The 19,496-nt window shown below is 33.0% G+C and overlaps 2 protein-coding genes across 4 annotated transcripts in view; one reads left to right on the top strand and one right to left on the bottom strand.

Moving 5' to 3' along the window:
• LOC129804654 (T-box transcription factor TBX6-like) overlaps positions 1-19,496 on the bottom strand; it is a 117,450-nt gene that overhangs the window by 12,548 nt on the left and 85,406 nt on the right. Inside the window, exon 3 of the mRNA XM_055852183.1 lies at positions 10,405-10,672. Coding sequence (XP_055708158.1) covers positions 10,405-10,672 — 268 coding nt within the window. The remainder of the gene's footprint in view (positions 1-10,404; positions 10,673-19,496) is intronic.
• Positions 18,698-19,496, top strand: part of LOC129804644 (uncharacterized) — a 68,290-nt gene continuing 67,491 nt past the window's right edge. For 2 of the 3 annotated variants that reach the window (XR_008752010.1, XM_055852141.1), the window contains exon 1: positions 19,221-19,482. The gene's annotated coding sequence lies outside the window, so the exon portion shown is untranslated. Of the gene's footprint in view, positions 18,992-19,220; positions 19,483-19,496 lie in introns of those variants that run through there. The other variant, XR_008752009.1, reaches the window with a different exon arrangement.

The following is a 19,496-nucleotide window of genomic DNA, read 5'->3' as shown; positions in this document are numbered from 1 at the left end:
TAGCAACAAGATTGAGAATGAGAATCTTCAAGGTTATGTTCACAATGTTTTAGCAAATGAAGATCCTTTTAAATTTCAATTATTTAATTACTATATTCGTTTGATCTTAAAATGATTAAGATCTTACTACAGTAGACTCTCACTCAATCGGCTCTTTTTCAATCGGGCGTCAAATTTTGTTGACAATTTTCACGCTTAATTATGAAGCTAATTCGCTCAAATTCGCTGTAGTTCTTCCTATTTTATTGTGATTCTTTATAATTGAGCGCTTTTTATGGAATTTACAAAGGCTTTGACGCCCAATTCTATCGCTAAACCGGATGACATTTCGCCCCATATTCCCGATTGAGAGAGAGTCTACTGTAAGTTCATGATTTAAATGATAGAAAAGCTAAATTTTGTATAGATTTGAGGTTATGATTGATGCATTCAAGCCCATTAAGGGCAAGCTGCCGAAAATTAAGAATCAAATGAATTAATGAGGTTATGCTCATGATTTTTCGGACAAAATAAAGCACTTGGAAAAAAATATGTATCGATATGTGGTTAATATTTTTCAATTAGAATTATAGTTTTGAGGTTATGTCTGATGTTTGCAATGTTTCCTGTTTGTTAAAGTCGTAAAATTCTGATTGAAGATAAAATATCGATATTTATAGATAATTTAAGTTCAGTAATGGGTTTAAAAAAAAATCTCGTTCTTAATTAAATCAAGACTTCCGCATTTTTCTGATTATTTCGTATGAACTCAATGTTTTATTGTCAAATAATTATTACAATTTTTCCCAGAAATTAAAAATATATCGATGTATAATTTAGTATACAGCAGTAAATCATTCTCAGTCTTTCAGTCACTCAATGCAGAAACCGCTTATAAAAATCCCAATTTTAAAACATTTTCTTTACCCTGTTTACAAGATCGAGAGGGCAAATATAAACATTTCGTATGATTTATGCTCAAGCCAGCATGTCATCCCGTTGTCACATCCACAGTGGGAAATGATCATAATATGTGTGACTAATTTAATTGTCTCTCTCCTCTGCTCAGTCTCTCCCACAGGAAATTATCCACATCATCTTGCCCATTAGCACCGTGGACAATTTTCTGTGTGGCTCCATAAAACATCAAATTTATCCCACAAATGGTGTCAGAGTGGCAGTTGAGTGCCAAAAAGCTCGCTGAGCTTTCCGTTGCGTGACGATGGCATAAGCCCATAAAAATCGCACAATATTGCAAGTGATATAGCCATTCTCATGTTGCGAGATGCGCACCAAAGTGATGAAATTGGCCCCGAAGATGGGCGCCAATGGTGGATCGAAAGATATCCACCAGAGCTGGTCCAAGTTGGTCAGTGGGCGGTCCGAGTGGAGTGTTGGAGCCCAAGAAACACGGCTATGGCTGCAAATCGTGCCGCCACTTGTGAAATGCACTGAAGAGTGCCGGGATCAATCGGGTGTGTGTTCACTCTGGGATTGACTTTCTGGGTGGGCTTTTTGTAATCCGAGAACGTTTAGTACAAGCGAAATGAATTCAAAATCCCAAAGAAGTGGGATTAATCATGATACTAGTAAATATTTCACAGTGAAACGAATTTCTAAGATTTGTTTTACATTTGCATAGAAAAAAATAATTTAAATAAATAAAAAATAACAAATAAGGTATTTTGCTATTTGCATAAGTTTTTTTGAATTTGAGGTTATGAATAAAGGCCTCTACACATTGGACGCACTTGTCGTCAAAAATTGTTTTCTTAAGGAAATTTCCTAGAGTGTTGTAGGTGGAAATGTCAAAATTCTGTCAAAATGCAATTTTTGACGAAAATTTTTCGCAGGAAAATTTAGAACATGTTCTAATAAGTTATTTTGATTAATAATTTAGAGGGGGTAGAAATATTTAACTTAACTTCCGATACTAATTGTTTTTTCTTTCATTATATCCTTGTTTTAGATAAATCATGACCAACGAGTACTAAAAACCTCTTTATCAGAACTTAGTGTTGAATTTGGATTTTAATGTCATTTAAAATTACTTGAAAATTTATAATCAACAGGAAGTTTTAATTTGAATACTACAGATTCTGATTAGACAAATTTTGGGATAACCCTAATTTTCTTGGGGTTTATGAACAATGAGTACTAAAAAAGAATACATTTACAATAAAATACAATTAAAAGTTTATCATCCTGAAAGAAAATTTCAATGTTATTGGTATAAATAGAATTAAGTTTTAGAATAGTCATATTTAAGGAGAAGTCTTTAATTAACGAGTACGAAAATTTATCTTTCTGAGAATCAATTTAGAACTTTGCCTCGAAATTTATTCTAAATCCAAGACTAAGTAAAATATGTAATAAAAATATAAACGTAACCAACGTAACAAATTTTAAGTAATTTATTTTTGAGATAAACCTTCTTTGGGTACTAATTTCTGTATAACTGAGTACTAAAATATTCCTACTCATATTTTTTGACTTAAAGTGAAATTAATCTTTTTCCAAAATCGAATAATAGCCAAATATTTGATGAAATATCTAACTTAGTCTTTCTTAAATGATTTCATATCAGCATTACCATACTCTTCAATGGAATTTCATTTCGTTGTGTACTAAAAACCTTTTTATTAGAATTTGATAATGAATATTGTGTTAAAATGTCTTACAACTTGAAAATAAGTCTTAAAATCAAAAGAAGATTCCAAAGCAGCTTGTTCTAATTTAATTCTGACAATTCAGTATTTAATTAGAACTCATAAACAGTGAGTACTAAATTCTTTCCGTAGAAATGTTAGTTGAAATTTATTTTTTAAAATCAAATTTGAATTAATTAAATTATAATAAATTTCAATGATTTCTTTTGAAGATTTCGTCACTTTCTGTACAACTTCTTTTAGATAACGAGTACTAAAATGCAATCTTTTGAATTTTAAGATGAAATAACCAATGAAAAACAATTTTTTCATTCAATAAATAATCTCACAATTATCTCCCAAATTGTCCCAATTTCTTCCTTTTAAAGTAGAAAAGATTCCTCCCAAAATGGTAATATTTACCAGAGGATTTCCATTCGTCATGCATCTTTTAAATGTTCCACCTCTTCTTCACCGTGAAATCTCTCAATCACCCAAAACAAACATTCCTCCCTATTTTCGGACCTATATTGAATAAATTGGATGAATTGGTGTCCAAAGAGATGAGATCTCTCTCACCCATCATTCCTGGACCAAAAATCCAAACTAAAGATCAGTGAATAGAAATGCCACAACAATAGTGGCTGCCTTTATTGGCTGCAAATTGAGTTACAAAAGCTCCGTGTCCCTGCAAACACCTTTTGTGTCCATTTTTCACACACATCTCTCAAACCAAAAGAGACTCCCATTGAAAAGGCATATATGGAGAGTGGCTGGAGGCTTGTTTACTCCCTCCCTTTGTTGCCACTTTCAACATAAAGCATCATCACATTTTTTGGCAACAACAGAAACCGATCCCCGGAGACAACATGGAAGAAGGAGACGTCTTTCACAAGAATACGATCATCACCATTCTTCAGCCCTAATCCAATATAATATGTGCTTACAGCTCATCTTATACTCATCCCCATGGGGAGTAGAAGAATACATTCCTCTTGAGAGAAGAATGGTGATCATGTCTCAGAAGAATTGCCATAGGCTTTGCATAAAAGGAAAGAAAAAAACTCATTATTCTGCTGCACACAAAACGCCATCAATAGCAAACCACTCGAAAAGTGAGCCTAATCCCCCTTAACCTAATCACCGGGAGCTCTTCTGTGACAAGGACTCTTTTGGTTCCTCTTGTTTTGAGCCTCTGTAGAGATTTGGAAAAGAACATGTGATATAATTGTTGGAAACTTTCGAAAAATATTGGAAATTGTTGAAAATTTCATACATTCTGACGTTGTACTAAAAAATTTTGCATAATAAATTTGAATTTTAAAAATTAGAATGTTACAGGAGATAGAAAGATTCCGTGAAAACTCTTTAAAAAATTTGCATCAAAGTAAGTTTACATGAAAAATACTAATGAATTTATTTTAGTACAGAATAAATTATATGGCCATAATGTTTGAGAACAGTATTAAAAAGCCAATAGAGCTTTTAAATTGAAAGTGTTTCAAAATTCTTATTAACATTTAATTACAAGTGCAAATGCCTTAACAATTTACATTTTATTTTAGTACAGGATAGAGTAATTAAATCATTTTAGTTTAGAAGATCACGTTCTTTTCCTTTCATATTTAATTTCATATTTGTGTTCTTTTATGAAATATTAAAACATACCTATTGAAGATTCGTTTAAGCAGAAATGTTTTAATATCATCTGCATTTTTTCTTTATATTATTTTAGTACAGAACTCAATAATAAATTTATTGTAAGATTAGAAGGGTTATCCAAATTTGGATTGTTCAAAATAACATTAAAAAAAATTAAAATATCAAACTCGCTATATTTCAGGAATCCCTGTTTTTTACAGATGAATAGATGTTCTGTCTGTACTAATTTAAGGGTAATTCAAATTCTGAATTGTATTAATCAAGATCGATTCAAATTCATCATTTTAGCAAAAGCAAATTATCCCTTGGGTGTTTTATCTAACAAACATTTAAGGATATTTTGCAAAATATGGGTTATTTAATAGATGTAGTGATGTATTTTTTAGTACAGAATATCGTTGTTAGACCCCATAGACAAAATTAAATTGCAGTAAATCAGAACAAATGCTGTAGATTTCAGCTCTACAGGTCTGATAACAAAAAATCTAAAGTTAAGTGCTTTCGAAACACTTTTGCAAAATATTTTAGTACAAAACTCTAATTTGTTTTAGCACAAGATAGTGGCATTGTAATACCCGGATACTAATCCTAATTTGCTTGGTTTTTAAAGCAATAATCACCTTAATTCATCTCAAATTCATTAGAAAATCATCATAAATTCGAACTAATCAAGGTTGTACTAAAACTTTAATGAAGTACTAATATTGCGATTGTTTGAAATAAACGGTGGTTTCAATGTTATTCGTAAAGCTAAAGTATACTTCTAGTGAACAATATTCAGTGATAATTTCATTTTAGTACCGGTAGTTTGAGCACAGCATCAAAAGACTGTTGAAAAATTTGAATACAGACCGTTGCAAAGTATATTAAGTATTTCTCAAAGGGCATATGCTCTAGTAAATATCTTGCATTGTACAATAAAATTGTTGCAATTGAACACATTTTACTGTTGACAGTGTTCACTTTGAAGGATCTCTGCTTTGTCACTAGCAATTTAGTCAATGGTAGGACTTCTTATTTCCACTTTGTCGGCAAAAGTTTATTTTTCTCTTTTTGTCTCCGACATCCCCTGGTATTTATTCTTGCGATCACCGACAACAATTACTGAAAACCATCATTTTGGCGCCGTTTTTTTCACACAGCCGGTAAAAAAGAGACTCTTCTACGGTGAGAATTTCCCGAAAAAAAAGGGAGAGATACTTAGTAAATAGAGAAAATTACCACATTTAGAGAAATTGTATGAGATTTGGTTAAATTGATACAAGTCTCGAGGGAGGGAATTGACAATTATGAGATTATTTTTCCGACATGCCCCGGAGAAGAGATCTCAATCAGCACCAAAAGAGCTTTACATGGAGCATGGACAATTTTCTCCGCAACAATTGAAACATTGGAGAAAATCACCGAAATCACGCAATGCGATACACGTGCAATTTTGTAAAATAATGAAGACAAAAAAAAAGAAAGAAGTTCATCTCTCTTTTGGTCTTGGTGGAAACCTCACAAGAAGGTAAACTACAAGAAGGTGCCTCTTAATTGCCAAGAGAAAAACTCAAATATAGGCAGATGCAGTCAATAATTTATTCAGTGTACAGGGATGACACGTTTAAATGCCTTGTTTGTTGCATCTACGTGATGTTAACATTCGCCATTCATACAATTTTTTACTCCTTGATTAATGAAAATGGAAAAAATCGGCTTCTTTGCGCAAGGAATTTGTACAACGGCGAATGAGACACCTTATGCATTAAGTTACGACCTGAGGTCATGCGAAGAACACCAATAAGTGATTTTCGTTAAGTGCAAAATGGAGATCAATAAATTGGGTTTTCTGTTTTACTTTTTCTTCCTCGTAAAAACCCATTCAGAGTTGCAACCATAACTGATAAAAAAAGGCCCAACGTATAAATTTGAAAGTCAAGTCACATACCAGTACTAAAATGTACTAAAATGATTCATTAACCTCAATCCTCGCCATAGCCTATAATTATTGCACAATTACAAGAATCGATTCACATTCCATTTCAATCTGAGAAATGACCCCAAGAAATACCAAGTAGAAGTATCTATGGTGCTTCTTGAGTGGAATCCGATTGACACGCAAATTCCTTTCGCGACAAGTTGGTCAATTGTGAGAGAAAACAGTGGGCCATTGTTTCAAGTAGAGCATTCTCAGAAGACATCTCTGCACAATGGGAATCACTGCTCAACATGAACCATTTAAAGACTCTATTTGCCAGTGATCCTCCTGATCTTAAGCCACCACCAACCATTGACACGAAGAATAGCGATAAATTACGCCTTCTGCTGCTTTTATGTTAAGCGAAAGACATTTAGAGTGATTCTGGACAATTTAATAAGGCTCTCATCAAGATGACAAGAAGTCAAGAGACCTAAACTCAAGAAGAAGTTATTCATTGAAATTCTACAACATTCTATTTAACAAGCATTTGTTTTATTTTTTAGTACAAAGTACTAAAAGTTAGGATTTTCATAATCTCTTTTAATCACGTAGAATTTGCACTTTACTATTACACAGTTAAAAAGAGATTAATAAATACAATTAGAACTTGAAGAAAAAGGCATAGTTTTGCAAGGTATTTTACTGCTTATTATAAATTTTAGTACTAAACTAATCCTTAATTTATTATGAAATATTTTAAAAGTCATAGAGGTTATTGAATTAAATATGAATAGTGTTCTAATCCACTACCATTAGGTTAGAAATAAATCAGCTATAGATGATTACCAATTTCATGAACTAAAACTGCCTAAACAGTTTAACAAATACTAAAATTTGGATATTAGGATTTAAGATTTGCGAATTAAAGAGGGATTCAATTAAGCAACAATGCCCTAAAGTACAATCAATTGTAGTTGTAATTGTTAGTGCTAATAAATTCAAGTACTAAAAATAGCTTTTGGTTTATGATATCTCTTTTAGTACTTCATAGGTTTACATTGCCATTTGACAATAATCCAGAAAAATTATCAATTGAACACTTAAAACATTAAAAGTGTCTTTACTATTATTTTATGTTCTATAAAAGTTTTATTAACTGCAATTATTGATAAAATTCTATTATCATAAATTAATTTTTTAAAGTAACTTTAACTCTGAATACGTGTGCTAAATTTTAATACTATATAACAATTTGAACGAATAATTATACAGTTCACTTGGTCAGAGCGATTATTATTATTCTGAAAGAAAAGGTGTGTTCCACGGTTTCTTAAAAGTTTTGCTAGAAGATTTTCTTTTTGAAAGTTTTTTCAAATTCATTAGTCAGCAAATGGTAGTTTTTTTTAGAAAACTTTACGTAGAAGAATATATTTTTAACAAACTTGTGTAACTTTTGTTATGAGTACTAAAAAATGCATAATAACTATATTTAGAAGAACCCAAGTGATTTCTCTATCAGAAAAACAATAATTTAAAAAATGTAATAGGGATTCAATAAAAATTATTGTACTAAAATTCTCTTTGGGTATCACTGAATTTTATAATGAATATATGGATTGTGAACTTCAGTTCAATCAAAATTTTAAACAGTTGCAAACAATGTTTTCTGTACTTTATTTTAAAAAAAAATGAGTCAGCTATCAGTTGTCTTAAGTTCAAGTACTAAAATTGAAAATTATGTACTAATTTTAAAATATTGAAATACAATATAACTATGAAAATCTAATTAAACTATGTAGTTTCTTAGCTCCGATTTAAGTGTTATTCGCTTTTAAAAATCTACATAAATTAAGATATGTAGGGGACACCGGGGCAGAATTAGCCACTATAATATTAGATAGTGGTATCTTATAGTTTATCTTCGAAGGAATATTGAGGAAATCACTATTTATTCTAAATATATACTTCCTTTATTATTCATTAAATTATTTTTCAGCCTCATACAAACATTTTTTGTACAAGTTATTCGCAATTAAAAATTTCAATTGGTGGCTTAATTACCCCGGTCTCAACCTACTAAAATTTCAATTAGGAGATGGTGGAGTCATTTAGTACAGTGCAGCTTTTCTTAGAGCTTTCTTTTTGTAGAATGTTTATTAACTTTTCCCAAGTTATTTTTCCTCTCTTTAAATGAACTGGTTTATTTACTAATTATAAATATTTAGTACAAGTTTGTCCTAATCTTTTTTATCCGTTAAAAAGAATTTTTGAATTTCAAATTTGAATAAATCAGTTTTAGTTAAACTTTCAAAGATCCAGTTTCTTTTTAAGAAACTTGTTTTAGATTAGCGCATAAATCGTATTTCATAAAATTTAAAGGACAGATAATCCTAACCGGCTTATGTAGGTGAGATTCTTAACGTGAGCTAACTCGGAGTGCATGCAAATTCGATTTGGAGCTGAAGTTGGGAGACGCCATTCAGTTATCTTGAATCAAATTCGTGAAATTATACAAATTTTGTATTTAAACCAAAATATCAAGGATTTGGATGAACTGACAGAAAAGTGTTATATGGGTGAAATGTAGACCAGAATGTTCTCTATAATTTTGCCGTAGAACTTGAACTCATCGATTACTCAGAAGCCAAGATAAGCGAGGTTTTTTGTTTCTTAACTCGTTTTTTCATCCAGAGTGCTCCAAGTAGTCATTTGTTGAACTTCAACTAAATCAAAGAATTGTTGTATTTTGCGGGACTTTCCATTTAAACCCCTATTTTAAGTGTCTTGGTGGAGTAGAGGCAGTCAAATTGGCATCTGAGTGATTTCAAAGCGTTATTATTGGAAAAATCAATTTTTTCACACTTAAACGGCAAAATCGGAGTGATAGCGTAGTCTGAGTGGAAAATGATGTATGGACGAAATGTAGAGAAAAATGTTCTCTACAATTATGTTGAAGTAATCATCAAAATCGGTTCAGCGACAGTCGAGATAATTGAGGTTATGTGATATTGAAATTGGTTTTTCGACTGTGGCGCCCCTGGTGTTGGTCCCACGAAGTTCAAATATTCTAGAAAGTTGTATCATTTGGTGAGATCTTTCGTTTAAGCCCTCATTCATCAAAATCGGTCACATAGAACCGGAGATATGATTTTTTGAATTTTGTGAACTTTGACCCCTCATATCTCCGGTTCTATTAAAACCACAGCGCGCATACGCACCATTTTGGAAATGTCCTAGACTGGACTACAACATACTAAAATTTCATTAACTTGCACAATGCCGTTTTTGAGAAAAGTGACTTTGAATTTCGATGAATTTTGACGCTATCACAGCGCCACCTGTGGTGACTTTTTGAACTTCCATCTGAAAGTGCTCATTGAGACGAAACCAAAAAGGTAAAATTTAGGTCGCTATGTTAATTAGAACCGGAGATAGAGGCCGGTCAATGTTCGAACTTTGACCCCTTATAGCTCGGGTCAGGGGTTTTAGATCGACTTAAGGTTTTTTTTGTTTGATAGGTATAATCAACGGCTACAACATACTAAAATTTCAGCCCGATGCACAATGGAATTTTTGAGTTATTTAACTTTTAAGATTTAAAAATTTTCTTTTTAAAAAAAGCGCCCCTAGCGGTGGTTTTATGAACTTGCGATGTTAGAAGGGGAAGTGGCATTTCATGAGAGCTTTCCAAAAAGCCCTCACTTTTTAAATTCTGATAATTAGAACCGGAGTTATGGCCATTTTAAGAAATTTTTTTGGACCCTTATAGCTCGGGTCAGGGGGGTCGGGGGACCTTAAGTTTGGTATTGCTGGAAAGCTCTAAGGCCCAGCTATAACATACTAAAATTTGAGCCCGCTCGATGCCATAGGGGCGGAGCTATTGAGAAAACAAAAAAAGGGGGGTCTTCAAAATGGCGGAAGGAGGGGTGGGGGGTGGGGGGTCTATGCACCAAGTTGCAATTTTCACCCGATATATAACCTTTGCCGAAAACCGCAAGTCGATATCTTTTTTAGTTTAGGAGCTATTAAGCTCCAAAGAGCGGCCGGCCGGCCGGCCGGCCGGGAACGTAAAATAGCCACATATATATTCGTGATCAGGAAGTGGCGAAACACATTTTGGCCAAGTTTGAGGTCGATCGGACGACATGAAATTTTGTTAGGATTATAGTAGGTGAGATTGTTAAGAATCTCACCTAATAAAGGTTTACTTACATGTCCGTTACTATCCAAAGTATTGTTGGTGAGTTTAACTTTGCTGAAGGACACTGGCTGAGAATTCCAATGGGAACCAAGGGCAGGACTGTCAGGATGGAGGTACATTCTCTGTGGACTCTGTGGTTCAGCACCACCAGCTGGTACCCACTGAGATCCACTGAATTTGTACCGACAGTCCCCAATTGGAACCATTTCCAGCATAAGGCAGTAGCTAGCATCCTCCTCGAGGCCAGACAGGGTCACTCTCACAGAAGGGAACATCCGTCTGGAAAAAAAAGCAGAGAAAGGTAGAAAGTTTAGCCATTATCATAGAAATGATCTCTACGACTTCCCTCTTCCTGTCTAAATGAGAGTACTAAAAGAAACTAAAATTGCTATCGCGAAGTGAATTTTTGTCACAAAGGAAAAGTTTTGCCGGAGGAATATTGGAATTTTATGCAAGAATTTAACATGAGTCACACTAAAGTCCATTGAAGTTGTCGCAAAAAAAAGCCACTCTGAGGAAAAGTAATGCATTTAAAGTGATTTTTGCGTATTCAACAATTCTGCAAATATTAAGAGACACAAAAGGTAATTTGCAGGTAAGGGTCAAGTGTCTCTGTGAGATTTTTGTCACTGGCAAATTCTTCCTTGTCTTTTTTTTTCCTCTGGGTCTTTGTCTCTGGCCGTCTCACCGTCTTTCGCCCACTTAATTGCCAACAAGAGAAAACACCCAGAAGAATTCCCACCTACTGCGAAGATATCCTTGAGCTAAGTCTACCTGATTTCACCAGAATGCACCCTTAAAGACATTTTGGCCAAATGTGATTGCAGCGCAGTGATTAGGATTTTCATTTTGTGGCCCATTCAGGTGCGCACCAAGAAACTCAAGAACCTCAGCCACAAAACAATCTTCTGGAATTACGTGGCAGAGATTTACGAGACACTTTTACTTCTTGTCGAGCTATGAAGTTTTTCACACAAATCAGGAAATGCCCAGTGACCAATGAGCCACTTGGGAGACACTACTTTTGCGTTCAGGTGCAAAGAGATTTGAGCTTGAACTCATTCTAATTTACAGGGGCATGTTGGCATGTTTTCTCAGCACACAGGAAGCCATAGATGAGCATTTGCCCAGAATGTTGAGGGATTTCAATTTTATTCACATCATAAGTCGATAGACATGGAATTATCACGTTGTTCTTGCAGGTGATGGTTTATGATAATACGAAGTCACAGGTAAAAGTGGTGAAATTGCCACCAGAAAGTCATTAATACAAAATTGTAACTTTTATAGAGCTATTACCCTGAATAGTTCTCGAATAAGAAAATAATTCCCGCAGCTTCTTGAGCGAAATTTAATTAAATTTTATAAAGTTTAAATTCAAATTTGATTAACAAAAAGCTTAAGAGGAAATGTTACTACAATTTATTGCTTGCAAAATAGTCAAATCGTCTTGGGAGTTTTTGCGAAAGATAAACATCTTTTATGCTAATTATAGAGATAAACTAATTTTTAAATATTTCTACGTTATTTACTGGCCATTTCGAATTTATAAGTAGCATTTTAAATCTTTTTAAACCCATTTATTTCTCTTCTTCTTATTTAAAATGAAAATTTTCCTGGGAATTAAGGTAAAACAGATCTTATACAGATATCTTATGTTTTATGAGAAAATATTTAAAATACAGAAAGAGTTACAACGTATTCTGATTTGTCGCTAATTAGTTTAGTACAGACATGTACTAAAAATAAATCGTAAATAATTTTTCAATTAAAAGAAAATCAGTGATAATATGCAGTACTATTTTAAGAACACGAATCAATTTCATGCATTCTCAACAGTAGAAAATAATATACAAATTTTTAAGATAAATAATTAATAACTAAGAATTAAGCGCTCTGTCTCAAAATTATTGATAAAAATAAAAAAATAAGCATACGAGTGGTGTTTTCTCGAATACAATACAACTTTGCGTGAAAAAGATTAGATAAAGTAAGCTTAGATATTAAGAAAATGCTCCAAGCTTCCCAAATTCTAATTTACTAGGTAGGGGAGACCGGGGCATAATTAGCCACATGTAGTATTAGATAGTGGTATCTTATAGTTTGCCTGCGAAGGAATATTGAGGAAGTAACTCTTTATTCTCTAAATATATACTTCCCTTCCTATCCATTGAAAATTTCATTTGGTGGCTAATTCTACCCCAGTCTCCCCTACTAATTAATTTAATACAGGAATAAAAATTGTACTAGTTCCGCTCTGTTTTAAACGATTTATAAATTTGAAAATATATTTTATTTTCCAAATAATTATTTTATAATTCACATAAGGTTAATAACAACATAAAATTATGATTTAGAATTTTCATAGGGAAAACTGGGGCACCACAGAACATGGGGTTGCATCGAACACTGATTTAAATTTTTAAGCTGCTTGGACTGGGACGATCATTTCTTTAGTAGCATCCGTTTAGTATCTATTAATTCATACTGCCCTCTGAAGTCTAATTAAAAGATCGCAGTGTTCGGTACTACCCTATGTTCAATGGTGTCTCAGTTTCCCCTAAATTGTGCATTTTCTTTTTGTCAAATGAAGCATTTTTAATTTACTAATGTCAAAATATACCAAAATCTCCATTTGGATGAGAGTTTCTCATAATAGAAGCCATTGGACTCTAATCTAAACACCTAAATTGTATTTACCTAATTTGTTTAAAAATCAAAATTCATTACTATTCAAAGCAAAAAAACAGTGAGCAGTATGAAAATCAAATTCAGACAGATTAAAATTTGGTCAGTAAAAGCATTAAATCGGTTGGTAAAAATTATTTAATTTTGATTAGAAGAGAATCTATATTTGTACTAAAATGGGCTTAATTTATATAATAAACATTTAAGATTGTTGCAGGTAAAATGAAAATTATCTTTTCTAAGGAAAGGTTAATTAAGGCAATTTGACTACTTTTAAAGTTCTAAATTGAGTACTAACTTGCTGTTGAACTAATTTGTTGCTTGAACTAATTTTTTGCTGACCAATTTTGGCTTTTTACTGTTCATTTGTGCAGTGTCAATATTTAATTGCTGCAGAAAATTAATGATTACGTAGATTGATGAAAATGATGAGTAATGATGAGTAAAGTTTTACTGATCTAAAAGGTATGCCGGAGTCATTACGCCCCTAGAACACCTTTTCGATCAGTCAAATTTCATAAAATCTAAATTTACATCTCTTTTCTCTCATAAACGTTTCGCTAACAAAATTTAATTGAACTATTTTAAAATATCTGTGAAGTTTTAAGGGAAAGAATGAGAAAAAGCGAAATAGGCATAAGCAAAACGCTTAAGAAGGCAAGGGATTTGAAATTTGATTTCTTGAAATTTTACTGATTTAAAAGGCATGCCGAAGCCATTAAGTTTCCGACACATCTTATATATCGGTAAAATTTAATACCACACTAAATTCAATTTAGTTTGATCCATATGAAAGCGACAGAGTGAAATGAACATATGCAAAACTTTTCATGAGAGAAACAGATGTGAATTTCGACTTCATGAAATCTTCCTAATCTAAAAGGTGTAGTGGAACCATTATGAACTATTTTGACGTTTTGGTTTAAAGCGTTTAAAGGTATTTTTGATCAGTTTGAAGTATTTTTACTAACTAGGATCGAAAGAACGCATAATGAATTACCCCTCTCGTCTAAATCGCGGTTAATACACTGAGAAAATAACGGGGGTGTGATTAACTTTTTTCCTCATAAATTTAATACCTTTTAGGTGTAAAAATATATCAATATTTTTTAATGTTAATTTTACACCTTTTTAAGTGTAAAATTAACATGGAAAGGGGTAACTTTAACCCCTAATACACCTAAAAAGCATAATATTTACACCGATTTCGGATCAATACTGCAGGGTAAAATAAACATTTCTGGAATGTTATTTTAACTTTTTCGGATTTCTCTCAGTGTATTCAAATCCTAACGAATAAAACGAACATTTTCTCAAGGATAATTAAATAACTAATTTCTTTATTTAATATATACTTTCTCAGAATAAATTAAAAACATATTTTAAAGTCGACCTTCAGGAATGGGATGAGGCATTCCAAAATGATTGCCCTTTTCCGCGAAAGACTATAACAAATTCCAAAAGTTGAAACATTCCCCTTGTGAAACAATTTGCACGATCCTGCGGGATTGAATCATCTCAGAATGAGGAATTTCTCTTGATGTCTTCCATGCCCAATCTTCCTAACATCTTTGGCACAGAGATGTGAAGGAGATGGGAATGAAAGAAAAACAAATAGACGCGTGTAATCTTTTGAGGTTGAAGAAGTCAAATGAGAAAAAAATATTTATTCAATTTTATCATAAAGTCAAATCAGGACCTTCAAGAAAATGGTGAAATTTCTGTCACTTGGGTTGAAGATGGGTGTCTTGTGGAAGTTTCATGTGACACCAAAAGACATTCAGTGATGAGATTTTGATGGGAAAGTGTCGGATTTCTGGGTGGGTTGAAAACAGAAAGATGCTATATGCATCTTTCCTCTTGGGCTTCTTTTTCTTTCTGCCCATTATACCCAAGATGCGGTGGAAAATCAGTAAAGCAAGAAATTGTCGAAAAGCCATTAACGTTGGGTAAACACATAATCCTTTTCACACAGACATTTCACACTCTTTGCGTGGATGATGCTGGCCAGGGGGATTGATGGTGTTTGCCTCAGCACCAAGAATTACCATCGAAGGTGGACAAATAGGGAGGCATGTGGAGTGTGAATGCCAAGAGGTGATTTCTTTAGTCTTTATTTGTGATACTTGGGTGTAATGTGCTAAGATGGGGGCGCGAGGAGGAGTCGTGTCAAATGTAAATTTATTCAAAAAATTACTGAGAAAACAAGTTCTTCCCCTTCACGGATGACCGTATATGTACCGAAATGAAAACAAACAGAAGGTGAATAATGGACCCTCGTAGTGGCCATTGCAGATGCACCTCTCACACCATCAATATATTTAATTATTTAATTTAAAATGTTCAAGAAAAAAATTAAGAATTTTCATCATTTATCTCCATGAAAATCCCCCCAAGAATGGAGAAAGTGATTTTCATCTACCCCAGAGAAAAAAAAGTTCAGTATTGCACTGAGAAAAAACATCTGCTGATCACCTTTTGCATTATTACAACCTTTATTAACATCATGATAATTCCAATTTGTGCTTCTCGCAGTTCAACACTGACAGCCTGAGTCATATTCTCATTAATTATTTTCACTTGAGAGGAACAAATTGTTGAAGTTTTTGTTGCAGTAGAACACGACACTGCATTTACAATGAGACAGTGATGTTGAGATATTGTAATCTTCCAACAAGAATATTACACAATAATTTTTTTAATTGAATTTCAGAGGTGTTTCCGATGACAATTTATAATGCATACAATGTTGTTTCATATACTCTTTTTTTGAGGAACCACAAAAAACCGTTTAAAGAAAACCATTTTAATTTAAAATTGACAGTAATTTACAGTGTTGATTTTTATGTAATTTGGATTATCATTTTTTATATAATTATTATTGACAAATTCCTCATTGTCAGTAAAGGTTCCTGCAGACCTTTTAGATTAAGAAAACTTTATGATCTTTTTAGGGATGTGATTTATAGTTCTTTTTTTAATTAAAGAAAAGTTAAAAAGAAAATCTTCCTTTTGAAATAATAATCACCCACTGAGCAATACAGCAGTTCATAATATGTCTATCCCGGCTAACACATTAAGTACTTATTAAGCATTTAATAAGTGCTTAACTCAACTACTAAATTTTAAGGAGTTGTAGAACATAAAACTATATAAAAATTATAAGGAAATGAGACAAACGCTAGCACTTTGTAGAGAATAGCGAAAACAAGACAGCCTGACTCTGTCTTAACACTAAGTACTTAATTAAGGCTTTTGTTAAAGTCCTTAATTAAGTAGTTTGTATTAAAGACATTGAAAATATTTTCATATTTTCAGAGTAAGTGACACTCAAATCAATCAGTCTTTTCTGAAGCGAGAGGAAAAATTTCTGCTTCCAGCCAAAATCGAATTGGAGACCTCTCGTTAAGTGGATGAGTGCTCTACCAACTGAGCTATTTGAGGCCACAAGCTCTGCTATTTCATTAAGTACTTAATTAATTACTTGTGGCTGAACACCTTCTAGGTAGGCTTCTGAATCTAATAGGTCATTCGTTCTGAATAATCCAATCCTAAGTTAAATTTTCCAAAATATCTTGACTGACAAGTAATAAGGAATTATAACAGTTAGGTCAAATGGCTAAGCCTTAGATGTGAAGCTCGTATTAGAGGCGATCCTCAGGTTTCATCGTCTTATAGAAAAGGTTCTACTTATTGACGCCCAAGGCGACTCACCTAGTCAAACTGTTTCACGGCACTTTCATTCTGTACTCCAATTTCCGATTTTTGCCGCCAAATGTCACTACTTTCGCCCAAAAATGCCTTAAGGACTTAATAAGTACTTATTAAGTATTTATTTTTGTATTGTATTGTATTGTATTGTATTTATTTTTCATTACCATTAATAACTTATAATAACTCATGTTAACCCCACCGTACCTTGCGGCCATCGCCGTCTTAGCGTTGGTGACCAACCTCCAGGGTAAAACGATGGAAAACCCCTTCATAGGTTGTATGGTCAGGTTTACACTTTTACAATTTTGTAAGTGGTGAGTCTGTCCATGAGTGCCTTAATGGTAAGAAATGGGCCTAGCCAGAGAAGCTGTTTGGCCACTATTCACAACAAATTGTTGTAATTAAAATTAATAAATAAAAAAGAACATGAATTATACAAATAATTAATGACATCAGACAGTGAGTCATAAAAAAAAGAAAAAATAAATATACAAAATCCAAGGAAATAAAAAACAATGCAGAGCATCAGAAAGTGGTTCCGGATCACAAGCGCAAAGCCGAACCCCAAGCAGTTTAATTTTATATATGTAAAAAAAAAAGAAAAAGGCAAGAGCACTTTGCCTAAAGCTCTTATATAAAGAGTACGCATAATTGCACTACCCAGCGAGCACCAAATGTTAACCGATTACAATTCAACTGAAAACTTATATATTTTCAGCTGAATTCTGCTAACCTTAAAATGACACTCACGAGGCAGTGCCATTTCCATATACTTGGCTAGCACTTTTTGTTCCAGAACTGCTAACCAGTCAGCATATTTTTCCTGATTGACTTTAGCATAAATATGATGAAAACGCTGTTTTTTCAGCTAACTGTGCTGGCTGGGTAGTAACACAGGAGCGTGACGTTTCGTATGTTTCTAGAGTGCCGAAGAAACTTTGGAGTTTATTCGGTGTTTTCTGTCATTGTGGAATGAATTAGCAAAAAATACAAATACAAAATAAAAGCCAATTTAATATGGAATGGGCAACCGAAAACCCCAAATTGGCAACCAACGTAGTTTCGGAGATATCGCGTGAAATGTGTACGAAAACAGAAAAAAATTATACTAAAACTGGTTGCATTTTTCAGAGCTAATGTAAAAACATTCCCTTGTATTAGCCGAGATTTTCGGTGTACAAAATTTCCTCTGAAGTTATTAAATAGTCGAAAACTTTTTAAAAAAAATTGTGTTTGATATTACTAGGATTCGTTAATATCTGCATAATTAATTTTTTACGTTCTTTCTACTTAAAATTCTTAAATCTGCGATATGCAACGAAAACAATACGAATAGATAGTTTATTGAGAATTTCTTAATATAACTCAATAAACTAAATTTGAGCAATAGTCGTAACTTCCTCATTACCTCATTGTCTCTTTTTACAACAACATGGAAATACATATACTATACAAGAACTCCTGTCAAGTGATGAAGAAGTTACAACAATTGCTGATCCAACTGACGAACTATATCTTCTATGTTCGAGCATTCCACAAAACTAGAGCTTGAGAGTGGTTGCTCCCTTATTCATCTTATCATTTTATTTTATCTCACCATCTTATCAATACTTCATCATTTACGATTTGTATATTTAAACGTGATTTAGTTGGATTAAGCTGTAGTTTTAATTAAATTGCAGTGTTTAAGCGTGGCTGCAAAAGATTGCAACTTGAGTGTACTATGAGTGTGACACTTAAGTACTTTCTTGCTAAGTAAGTTTAAGCTAAAGTCGTGGAACTTAATTTTTGATAAGAAATAAATTAATTTGTGTAACTGAGTTGTTGTATTTTTTCTACACATATAGATATCGTTGATGTGAGTATGTAGCTCTATAAATAAACCAATTGCCACAATAGTGCATCAATTCGCGAGTGACCATTGCAAGTGAAATACGTTGGATACCACAGATCAACTGTATTTTTTGTGGATATGTACAGAAAAGTATTTTTTATAATTTCATCGTTTTATTTAATGTGCCAAAAACTTTCAAATGAGTGCCAGTGAATGTTGTTAAATATTTTATTGAACCTCATCTTATAAAAGTGTCAACAAAAAAACGACTTTCAAAAATGTTGAATAGAGGGATGGGGAAATAGATTTGACCTTGCCAATGTCAAAGACTTTTAATTGGGAAAATTCGGTCACTTTGGATTGTAAACGATGAAAAAGACACGGATTGACCTTACTGCTTTTCTCTCCTTTATTTTCCTTACAACGTTTCGGAGGCTTGTTTCCTCCTTCCTCTTTCCGGAGAGAAAACCAGTAAGTTCAATCCGTGTCTTTTTCATCCTTTACAATGTCAATGTCAAAATTTAGCCTTTCTAAGATATGATGGGTCTTAAATTTTATCGAACTTTAACCACTATTTCAATACTTTCTTAGGGGATCTTAGTGGTATAATAGACAAGACTATTGGTTCTTGGATGGATAGATCCCCAACTTGACTCACAGTGATGTGAGTGCGATTCCCGCCCGGTGCAAAGATCTGAATGTCTAGAAAAAGAAACTTTGACTATAATGTACTAAAATGCACCGTCTGTGTCCAAAAACTCCGGGTCCGGGAACATAGAAAAAGTGTCCACACTGCGAGGAAGGCATTCCTGAGCAATCTAGGATCAGTACATTTTTCTAACACAAGCACGTTGTAAGAATTACATT

This window comes from Phlebotomus papatasi, chromosome 2 (assembly GCF_024763615.1).
Source record: "Phlebotomus papatasi isolate M1 chromosome 2, Ppap_2.1, whole genome shotgun sequence".
NCBI lineage: Eukaryota > Metazoa > Arthropoda > Insecta > Diptera > Psychodidae > Phlebotomus > Phlebotomus papatasi.
This window is presented reverse-complemented; position numbering and strand designations above follow the sequence as displayed.